We start from the raw sequence: 12,311 nt of genomic DNA, 5'->3' as shown, positions 1-12,311 counted from the left end.
CTCTCTCTCTCTCTCTCTCTCTCTCTCTCTCTCTCTCTCTCTCTCTCTCTCTCTCTCTCTCTCTCCTGCCTGTCTACTTAGGAAATCTTTTCGATCTATTTATGACATCCACTTTTATTGTTTCGGTGCAATATTGTTGTTCAGTTTGTACGCAGTTATTAATCATTCACAGTAGTGTGTTTTTTGATAGCAGATTCATTACATAATACCAATAATTTTTTTTCTTTGCAAATAATGGTTCTTCACAGCATTAATACACGTACAAGTGAATTACATGACAGTGGTATCATACGTCTGCGCCTGGTTTTATATTTAGCACTTGTGGTATACTGTCACTATTATACAAATAAATTGCAAGAATATGCAACATTATAACATTATATGTCAGGGTTGCAGCCAAACTGTATGAGTGGTTTCAATTACATTTCAAAATGTTGTTTTTTCGTCATAAGCATATGTAGAAGTGTTTTTCAACAGGCTAAACGTGAATTCATGCTCAGAAAATATCAACCACATATTACACATAAGAAAAAAATAATAAATAAATTAATAAATCACTGCTGCAGCTGTAGTTAACTTGCCAAATGAGCCACTCTTCATCAGCCTCCTCTGACATGTATAGTATATGATGCAACTGAAACTGAATAAGAGGAATTGACTTAATGATTTCCTTCTTGACTGCTATGGGCTTATTTTCACAAATGAGATTGACAGCTGATATGAGTACTTTTCTTGACCATGAAGTGCAAACTCAGACCTGACACATACTCATGGATTTATGAAGATGGGTGCTGCCATAATCTATAGACTGATTTCCTTCATAACAACACAAATCATTAATACCACTTCGTAATAAATTACCAACATAACATTCCCACTCCATTATGAAAGTGAATACAAAGGTTCAAATCATCTGTCTAGTGCCCACAAATAATGAAAGGAACTTTGCAACCTCATCCTACTGTAACTAAACTTAAATCTCAACAATGGTTAAGAAAAATAAGCAGGTTTAGGGCTTTTCTGAGGAGCATGAATAATTTTTCTTGAGGTGGCAACCAAGATACAAGAATATTGCTAAAGTGTGAATGAGCACCACATTTAAATGTTGCACTTAAGACCTGAATTTTACTTACACCACTTTCTTGCAGTAAATACACAGGTTATTGCCAGAGTGCATCAAGCATCTGGTAAAATTATTAATCTAGCAATGTTTTGAGATTAGAGTGATATATCAGTAGTTATTGCTTAATTTCCTTTGATAATAAAATAAATTCACAAATAGAAGGAGTATCAAAGGAAATTCCTAAATCTCTGTAAACAGTATTTATAGTATAGACCTTCTGCTCTACTGTATAACTTGCTTGTTTTCCTTTGAAAATTATTTTGTTTTATGATATTTAGTGTATTAATATGTCTCAGTTTTATTGTTAAGTAACAGCCCCTCAAAATTCTGATAGTCACAGTATGCTGCTGGTGTAAATGTATTGCTCAAATTCATTAAAGTATGCTTCAAGATGCTCCCATACACTCAGTATTTCAGCAAGCAGGACCTTCATGACATTTCACACTCACTTGGTTGTCAAGCTAAATTGTGAATATTCCTGAGCTAGAAGAAATAATAATCCAAAATCACAATTTCCTGCTGCCAATGCTGGTCATGTGGAAGTGTTGAGATAGTTTGCTGGACTGGAAGGTTGATTAATTGGTTCCCTGTTTTATAAGGTAGGCTCTTTGGGATACCTGGTTTACTCATCTATTTTAAACAAGGTAGTTTTCCTTCACTTGTAACTCTTCCTGTACTGTAGTTGTATCCATCCTTGTCCTACTTTGTTATTGTAGCAAGGGACATGAAGGTTGTAACATTCTAACTCTGGTTATACCTGATGCCCTTCGGCTAACAGTGCATGATCACAATTAAAAACAGTACGTATGTGGCTCAATGCAAGTGGATTACACCTTCTGCAGTATCTTTAAGTTGTGCTATTAGTGTAACACTGCATTGACTAGTTTCATCAGTATAATTATTGTAGTCAAAATAAATGCTAACATCTCCATAGCTCAGTTCTCATAGTCCACAATATGGTAGCTATTTAATGCATACACAAGTTCCCTTTAATTCATGGTTAATCAGTGGATTTTTTTTACTAGTACAGTAAATGCTTCATTTTTAGTTGCTACTTGACTTTTTTTTTTCTCTTTATTAATTAATGAACTGCCTGTTTTAATTGTTGGAGGTTTACTCTGTCCCGACTATCAAGCTTTTCATTATGTTTTTCTTGTGTAACACATGTATTATTTTGACTCTTATTAGTATAAAACTGGGTTTGGCATACATGCATATCCAACAGTAAATTGTGCAGTGCATGTAAGAATACCACTTCCATGATTTTTATATGCACTGTTATTTCATAACACTAGAGAACATTAATGCCTGTTATTTTATGTCATTGAGTCATTGTTGTTGAATGACCAACTCATATGACTGTCCTTGTTTATTTTTCATGAAAATGACAGACTTAAACCATCGTCCAAAACCTCTTTTGCTTATAAACCCCAGCTTTGCTACTAATTAAATTTAGGATAAAAAGCTTTTTGTTGACTTCTCTAGATTATTTTTTTCTGTCATAGTTCCTTTTTCACTTCTCATCTTTTTGCCTCAAGTTTCATCACTAAGCACTTATTTCTCTCAACTTACTTTAAAATTTTTTCATCAGTAGCTCCTCATGCCCTGCTGTTGCTATTACCTCAGTTTTCATTTGTCAACATCCTCTCTTGTCTTTTATAACTGTCCCTCTTACCCCATCCTCCCTACCCATGTGCCATACCCTATCCTACCCTGCCTGCCTCCTTCTCCCAAGATGCCCTGACCGGCCACCCCATCTTGCAGCTCCCCCCAGGCACGACGCCGATACCTGTCCACCCTCAAAGTGGTGTCCCGCCTCTTCTCCTCCGTCTTCTCCCTTGTGAGGAGTAAACACAACCACCCCAAGGCCTCTTCTCCTGACCTTGAAGTCCACATTGATAATGAGATAAGAAAATGTGACAGAGAAATAATGCAATACATGAATTATGACTATGATGCAATGGGGGCATATGTTTCAGAGGAAGTTTATGTGTAGAGTCTGAAAATACTTCATTCAGACATGTTTAGTTTTGTATTGATTATTGAGAGAGGGTTTACATGTCTGAAAGTGTACAAAATAATCTTCTCAAGAACTTTAATTATAAGGGCTGTATCAAAGAATTCTTAGCTACAGCATCCGAACTGTAAATACACACGCCAGACTTTACCTGAGGAAACCGAGAGTTTTCTTGGTGTAAGCTAAATGAGTGACGTCACGTTGCAAGTTTTGTGTTGTCCACTGCATGAGGCAAAGGTGCATGAGTTTAATGCTTTAGTGTCATTGTACGTCTTACTGTATTATGTTGCTGGTTGTTTCAGTTATGTTCATGGATTTGTCACTATCTAAGGTAAGAGTATTTATATGTCCTTTAATAAACAGTACACCCATTGCATCTTACCTATGTTAATATACCATTTTTTACTCACAAGATGACAAAATTAATTCCCAAGTTCTTAGCAAGCATTTATTTCCTAATTGGTTTGATATATACATATAATCTTCATAAAGAAGCAAATTTCTTAAATTCACTATGAAAAACTAAATTACAGTTAATACCATGGTAGAGGTTCAGTATATACCAGTATATCAGTTTGTTAAGGATTCTGTTATTTGAAGCTAATTAAATTGCCTGCTTGTGCAATATATATATATATATATATATATATATATATATATATATATATATATATATATATATATATATATATATATATATATATATATATATATATATATATATATATATATATATACATATAATGAACACTAAAATTTATTTTTACTATGTGCCAAGAGTTGTATCAGCCTACACTATCAATTTGTCTTATTTTTATACCATGATTTTATGATTTAGAATCAGATGAGCTTTTAATTTTGTAATAACACATGTGGATATTGATCAAATCAGTATATTCCCATCCAGAAAAAAAATTGTGTGTTCACCCTCATCACTTGTCACTCTGCCAATATCTAAGCAAAGGCTCCCCTTGCAGGCCTCTCCAGAAGTCCCCAATCCCCCTGAACCGCTACGATGACGAGAGCAGCCTGGGCACCATGCGGGGCGTGCGTACCCCGGACCTCAAGCAGGTGGCAAAGGCCTTGTATAATTTCTCTGCACAAAACAAGAGGTACGTCATTTGTATTATAGATTTAAAAGCTCTTGGTATGAGATGAAGAATACGTTACATCTATTTCCAGCTTTAGCATTTTGTTCCTTCACATTTTCACAATGAAAACTCTAGACTGCATATTATGGGAGAAATTATACTTCTGATCACATGATTGCTTCAATAACTGTACACTTGCTCAAATAATATTGTTTTATAATTTTGATGATTTCAAGTTTTCATGCTACCAGTATGCCAAGCAGCACAGTTATTTGCCATTATTTAATTAATTTTTATGTCTTGTTTTATCTGTTAATTAGTATTTACCTTCAGTACAGTCATCTTCATCCTTTCTGTCCACATAACTAATTGAACACAATATTCATCACCTCACTGATAGTTGAGTGCCTTTCTTAATTCCACACTTGTACCATCATTCATAATAATGCTTTTCATCCAGTCCATTGTGGTAACCATCAAATCTCATAGACTCTTTATTCTTGAAGCTGAATTTTGAATCATTATAGAGTTGCAGTCACTATTAGGTACATTATCACTCGGATGAAATAATCACTCACTCTGCTTTCTCAGTGTTCACCTAACCATTTCTTACATTGCATTTACATTATATTAATGAATTCTTTGTATTTGAACAGGGAAATTTCTTTCAACAAAGGTGATGTAGTTTTCATCCGTCGACAAATAGATAAGAATTGGTACGAAGGAGAGCATCGGGGGTCAGTGGGCATCTTCCCGTGCAACTATGTGGAGGTGAGGCAGCCATGTTCAGTTTTGTATCTCTCTTGAGTTGCTTGAGGTTATGAGAGCAAGCATTGATCCACTGGAGGCTGACAGGACTAAGAGTGTGAATGATGTGTGTTTGAGTGTGTGGTGCCTTGTTTGGCTTACTCAGTGTGGAATTGTCAGTCTGATATATATATATATATATATATATATATATATATATATATATATATATATATATATATATATATATATATATATATATATATATATATATATATATATATATATATATATATATATATATATATATATATATATATATATATATATATATATATATATATATATAAGCGAGAGAGAGAGAGAGAGAGAGAGAGAGAGAGAGAGAGAGAGAGAGAGAGAGAGAGAGAGAGAGAGAGAGAGAGAGAGAGAGAGAGAGAGAGATGGACAGACATGTTTTAAAAGGGTGGATAAGTTATCTATTAAAGTTTTCCTGCATTGCAATATTTAATGCATGTGACCGGCCAACAGACAATATATTGACTATGTCATAGATAGCGAAATCTTCATTTAAATCTTAATTTGAACTACACCTTTCCACTTAATTGAGGTTTACAGTAAGTCAGTAAATCAAATGTCTTTTATTTTTAGCAGTTTTCTCTTTGTTCGTTAGAACATTGCAGTAAACCCAGAAAGAGAATTTTACATCAAATTAAATGTATATTAAATTGATGAAAACACTCGACACAGCAATCTTACAAGCATCTTAGGGAAATCAGTTTTACTTTGGTAGAAAAATTACACTGAAGTGAGGACTGTGAGTAATAGGGCCTCAGTGTATATCACGACATATAGCATTGTTATAACAGCTAAATAATTCCTAATGTAGAGAATTTGCCTTTCTATATTTATTTTGATATGTTAGTACAGGTCTGTCAGTATCAAATCTCTTCCAGATTGTGCCTTATGACAGCATTAGAACACTGACCCGAAAGCCAACTGAAGGCCAGGCCAGAGCCAGATTTAACTTCCAAGCTCAGACATCCATGGAGATGTCACTCAGTAAAGGTTTGTATCTGTGTATACTAGATATGCAAATATTTTGTATTTCACAATGGCTTGTTGTCATAATGTTGTGCTGAATCCTTGAGAGATAGGAATATAGATTTTGTGTTATAATAAGCTCATATAGGAGAGAAAAGTATTACTTCAATTTTGAACTTAAAGCACAGTGTTGACTCTGAACTTAAATATTGTTATTGTACTACTGTGTACATGGAGAGCAATCATTTCTCAACTCTTCCACAGCATGTATTTTTACTGAACCTGAATATACATCATAAAACACCTGTACTGCCATTCACTGCAGTGAGTGAGGTGTCTATCCCATTAACTTTGTCAGTCACTCAAGACTCACACATTTCAGGAGAGCTGGTTGTCTTAACTCGGCGTGTTGATGAAAACTGGTATGAGGGAAGGATAGGAAACCGCAAGGGTATCTTCCCTGTGTCTTACGTTGACACCCTGATGGAGCCTGGAGCAGACCGTCCCTGTAAGTATTTCTTTCAGCACTTGGTGGCCCACAGCCTTGACTGACTTGGAGGGCTACTTCTTAATACTACACTCAGTTGGTAATAGTGATCTAAAATATCTTTAAAAACATCTGTGGTCATTTGGTTTCCAGCAAATCATTTAATGATTCCAAATAAGTTTTGTGGTAACATACATACAGTAGATGCTCACTTAATTGGCATGCACGTTTTTGTGCTTCAGTAACCATGACCCTCCCCATCTCATCACTGTAAATTGTAAGATGATGGACCACCATCCAGTTTGTAAGGTCACAACTCATTTGCCATCTATGCACTCATACATTGGGTGTTCTTAATGGCAAGAATGTGTGTGGTAGTTAATGCACAGCTCTGTCAACCATATGAAGGGAGAGTTGCACTTTGGTCAGCTAAGTACAGACTATAGTAAATGTACATAGTCTTCATGTTGATGAAGGCTTGGGCAGCATGAGACTGCCGAACTCAAGTGACTGTATTCTGGCAATCATTATTTCATTTGATTTTCACACACTTTTATGAAACACTGCAAATTGCAGCAGAAACTAGTGCAAGTCTGAAAAAAGACAGTGGAAAAAAGGCATGTAGGGGCTCATGGATGTGAGGCCTAACATTACTACTGATGCCAGGTTAACAGCCTCCACTGAGCTGTGCTTAGCTCAGTGGAAGGAGATACTCCATTTGTATATTTGGCACCATATCAAAACCTGGAGATGGTACATACCAAAGCATTCAGTCTCAGAGGTATAGTCCTGATAGTGTCTCTAACCCAGTCACACTGCAGGACAAATGTGTTCCAAAGTATTATAATGCACACTCTTGGTGTGTACAGACACATTTTAATGAAGTCTGATTTTGCTCCACCAAAGATATGATAAAGCATAAAAAATTTGCATATTATGAAACTCAGGAGACTAAGTGAGTCACAACACTATGGAACAGAAAGCATGACCATGTGAGGCAATATTTACAGTGCTGCACTAAGGACATGATGGTCTGAGTGCACTGGACTTTAAGATTTAAGAGAAATCATCCCTTACTATATCATTAAGTAAGCTTGGGGAGGGATTGCCCTTCATCAGATCAAGTGAGTCACTACTGTATATGAAATGAACTATATTTTTTTACTACTGCTATATGTAACTCATGTACGGTAGACAAGATTCAGTAAATAAATATTTAGGTAGTTTTCATACATCATTTATTATCATGAGATTCAACTTAGAAGTTGCAACTCAAATCTATCTTAATTACAATATTTGCTTGAAAATTTAAGGGGATTATTTCACAAATATTTGGAAATATTTTTCTCTTTTCATGAGAATTAATGTCCTTATGTTTAGTAAGTATGAAAATACATATAATAAAAAAACTTATGCAGCAACAAATGAATATTTGAAAACAAGACAGACAAATCAATAGTATATCAATAATTCTCCTTTTCCAAGTATAAACAGTAAAACTTTCACAGTTTCCTTATAAAATGCACAGAGAAATGAGAATTTATTAATTGCTTAATTGTACAACTGGTCTAGAACATGATACAAAGTAATTTATTCAAAAAGTCATTTACAACCTAAGAAACAATGAAGTGTATCGCATTTTGAGAACCTCATAATAATCTTATAATAACACTGATTATACATCATATCACCACAATTTATCTTAATTAGAAGAGAGATAATGCATCTTTCCCTTCTGCACATCCCACTTTGCTGCCTCTGCAATATCCTTAGATGCGGCTGAATTCTAACACCACCCTGCATCTTTTTCTTTCTTTTGATGTGTATGTATGCTGCTTGTTATATAATCTTGCTCTCTCCCCACATTTAATTGACTTTACAGTGATGTATGTGTGTATGTTGTGTATTGTGTGTTGTCTGTTCGTGGTTTACATGTAGCACAGTCATAAATTTCCTCTTGATGTATTTCCCTTATGCAGGTTTGTAAATGGTGAGGAATAAGTGGTATAGGAGAGGTGTGATTTGATTTAACATCTTTTATAATGAGCTTGGTTTTCTCTTTTTGCAAAACTAAATATATACCTAGTGCATTTCATAACTAACATGCAAAGGAGAAAATTGAATATCATGATTATGTGCAATAAGATGGAAAAGTTCAAGAATGTATTGGATATACAGTGTCAGTGATGAAAGATGTGACCTCAGGTGAAAATATAAGAGAAAAGGTGTTGGACCTTTACTGAGTGAAGCATTCAGTACAAGTTGCAAATATCTATAATAATTAAATGCTTAGAAAATCACCAAGAGCAATACCAAGTGTTCCTTTCATGCCTTTGTGCACCCTCTTTAAGGCTGCGTGATACAATGTTACCTGTCATGTTGTCTTTACATCTTTTCTTCTCATAGCAATCCAATACCAATGTGTGAATGTGGATCATGCCACTACTTCAGAAAAAGTGGCCTGTATATTAGCCCTCAGAGAGTAGAATATCTTCAAAGGATACTGGATGAGTGATGCTCATTCTGGCTGCTGTGTGACTCCTCCAAAGAAATTAAGGTATTGATAATTTAAGATATTGAAAGTGTGATGGGTCACTTAAAGAAAAATTCTTGAGTTAGCAAACGTATCGACTGTTGTTATTTAGAGATGAAAACAACTTTTAGTTGATTAATGGATTGTTTTTGGTGCTGCAGTTTCAACTTGAAGTGGATCAGAATGAAGTTACAAGTGCTAGCTGGGATCAGACACTGAAACCTCAAATGCACCATTTACATTATAATGATATGGAGTGTTCTAGCAGTGCTGATGATTTGGAAATCTATTTCTGTGCAACACTTCAAGTAATGAATTGGCCAACTAAGTGCTGCAGTGACAGGTAGCATCTCTTCCTGTCAATCATGAGGACCATGATTGCTGTGTGTGTGATGCAGCCCAAACCAAAGATGATCAGGGATTATCTTGAAAGTAAGAAAATAGATCTTGATTGGCCAAAAAACTTGTGGGATTTTAAACTCATAAAGAATTGTTGGAATTTCATGAAGAATTAGCTGGCCATGGCCCAGACTATATCAGTATGTATTATGATGTCACTTAAAATTAAATAGAAGGATATGTTGATTGCAAGAAATTATTGTCAATGCCCAGAGAAAATAAAAATTGAAGATCAATAGCAGAATCCATGATACATTTGCAAAGTTTGACATCCCAATTTTGCAAATTACTATACCCATAGCCAGTACTGTACCATGTATCCAAGTGATTAATATTTTCATTTATTTAATTTTATTTTTTATTTATTATTTATTTACTTTTTTTTTTGTTTATTTATTTATTTATTTATTTATATTTTTATTTTATTATTATTATTTATTTATTTATTTATTCTATTTATTTATTTTCTTGTGTGTGTGTGTGTGTGTGTGTGTGTGTGTGTGTGTGTGTGTGTGTGTGTGTGTGTGTGTGTGTGTGTGTGTGTGCGTGCGTGCATGCATGTGTGTAGAACTCAGATAATGTATATGAATTTCTTCCCACATTTTGGAAGGAATACTCTCTTTTTATACTAGATCCATAAATATTTAGCCAAAGTGATCAGTCTCAAATACTGTAAGTAGTCCATTTCATGTCAGTGAGCCAAGGATGTCACATCAGTCTCCAGGTATGCTATTGTGCCTTGCATCACCAACTGAGGCAACAATGTGTACATTTGCAAAAGTGCACCAGGTTCAGCTGTGTTAGTGTTCCTTCTAATTTATGCAGGGAAAGACCAGACTCCCTGATGTTACTTATTTTTGCCATGTTTTTATATCTTGTCCATGTGCTTTGAAGAGCTGATACACAAGCCATCAGTCAGTAAGGAGGCATGATGGCAGGGTGTCACTTTTCATGATTTTCAATTTTCATTGAACATTTTTTCAGCTGTTCGGCATGTGAGATGTCAGTTTGAATGAAACACCTAACTAACCACTAAACTGATGGAGTAATTTAGTGGTGTGATTTATTTTGACTAACTGCACACCTGCTGTGATAGAGAATAACCAAAAGCCTGGAGTATGACTGTCATGTGTTGCATACCCTTTCCCTTTTTGGTTTCTCAGTGCATATGAGCCAAACTTTTTCCATTTTATATAACAAGATTATTTGGAATTTTTGTACAGATAAGAAAAATACTTATTAAATTTGCCTGTGAAATTATGCTCTGCTTAGATGTCTGTGCATTTTAACATACTATGGCAACCCAATTGAGGATGTGGCAGCAAGTGAGTTTCCCCTTTCTGAACTGAGCCTCTTTTTCCAGCCCTGTCAGTAGGTTCCTCCTCTCCTCATGTATTCCTGTAATTCATCTCATTCTGTCACTTTACATCGTTAATCTTTATAAACTGTATTGAACTTGACTCAAAATAAATTTATTCATGAGTTACATAATAATTTATTTTGTGCTGAAAAAGAGAACACCACTCAAATCTAAGAAAATTTCATTGAGTGTATCCCTTTAGTGCCTTCCAGCATGATTATTCTCAACTCATATTTCATTAAGGAACATGATTATCTTAGGAAGACAAAAACTCATTAGCTTAACAAAACATTTTCATACAATCATCTCTGTACATTACATATACTGAGCTGAGATTCTGCTCAAAGGGAACAGTGGCCAAAATAACGTTGTGTCATGTCATACAAATGAAAAAACAGAAGGGGCATGTGTTGCTGCAACCTAAGGCTGATAGAAACTGATACTTATCACTCTTGTTAGGTTTCTAAGTACCAGTCATACAGGAAGATAATACATTAGACTTATAATAATAGTTACACATTTTCTGTGATGCTTTAAAACCTATAGGGAATTGCTAGAAGCTGTTCTAAATATTTCTAATTTATGAAAAATTTCCATGTGTCTTTGTCTGTACATAAGTTTGACAGATATGCTATATTAAATAATGTTCATGTTTTGCATTTGCAAAATTTTTGTGTGAATGTTGAGTGTGTCATGTCATTATCACCCACAGTTAGCAATGTTTATCAACCATTTCACAGTGATTAGTATAAAAGTTTAAGGGCTGGAAAATGTGTTCTCTATTGCCTACTTCATTTGCAACTAATTTTACATTGAAAAATTTTATTCACATCTTCAATTTGCATTAACCAATCCTGCAGAGAAGAGATAATGATTACAGTCCTGTCTCTTTGTACTGTTTTAGCTGGTTCTGAGTAATGTGACAGAGGTAAGATTTCACAGTCGCTTTCAGAATCGTTCCATAAGCTTAACTGTCTCAGAAGTTTGGAAGTTTGTCAGTTTTTGACGTAAGTGGTGTATCATTGCCAGTGACTCCCAGCTCCTCGCCCATGCCACGGCCCGCCCTGCCCGCAGCTAACCTGCTCTACAATGGTGCCTCTTCCTACTCCAGCCCCTACTCCACCTTGGTGCGTACAAAGGCTGGGGCTGCAGTGCCAGTCTCAGAAATAAACTTGACTTTATTGCATATCAGACAGTCATCTAAATTAAGGTTCAGTGCCCAAGTACCTGATGGACAGGGTATGTTTGCTTCATGATTTCATGCAGGTTCCTTTGATGCTTCAAGCAGTGAGACCTTAGAGACTGTTTTGACACTGGTATTTGTGGCTGCAGCTTTGATGGTTGGTTTGTTGTCCGTTGTCAGTGGTCTTGTTCACTCAGTTTATCAAACTTTCTTTTGCAGGTTTTTTTTGGAATGCAGGTGCTTTATCATAAATAGTATAATGCCAAGCAGAGTTTGGCTTATGGGGCACTGAAAGATATAATGTTTCAGATTTAAGTATCCAATGAT

The 12,311-nt window shown here is 35.2% G+C and overlaps 1 protein-coding gene across 19 annotated transcripts in view; it reads left to right on the top strand.

The window, feature by feature from the left end:
• LOC135100596 (uncharacterized) overlaps positions 1-12,311 on the top strand; it is a 412,487-nt gene that overhangs the window by 396,390 nt on the left and 3,786 nt on the right. For 17 of the 19 annotated variants that reach the window (XM_064003656.1, XM_064003654.1, XM_064003657.1 and 14 more), the window contains 5 exons: positions 4,118-4,252; positions 4,888-5,002; positions 5,935-6,046; positions 6,405-6,530; positions 11,831-11,928. In XM_064003656.1, the coding sequence (XP_063859726.1) occupies positions 4,118-4,252; positions 4,888-5,002; positions 5,935-6,046; positions 6,405-6,530; positions 11,831-11,928 (586 nt within the window). Of the gene's footprint in view, positions 1-2,887; positions 3,517-4,117; positions 4,253-4,887; positions 5,003-5,934; positions 6,047-6,404; positions 6,531-11,830; positions 11,929-12,311 lie in introns of those variants that run through there. The other 2 variants (XR_010268806.1, XM_064003646.1) reach the window with 2 other exon arrangements.

This window comes from Scylla paramamosain, chromosome 5 (assembly GCF_035594125.1).
Source record: "Scylla paramamosain isolate STU-SP2022 chromosome 5, ASM3559412v1, whole genome shotgun sequence".
Lineage (NCBI taxonomy): Eukaryota > Metazoa > Arthropoda > Malacostraca > Decapoda > Portunidae > Scylla > Scylla paramamosain.
This window is presented reverse-complemented; position numbering and strand designations above follow the sequence as displayed.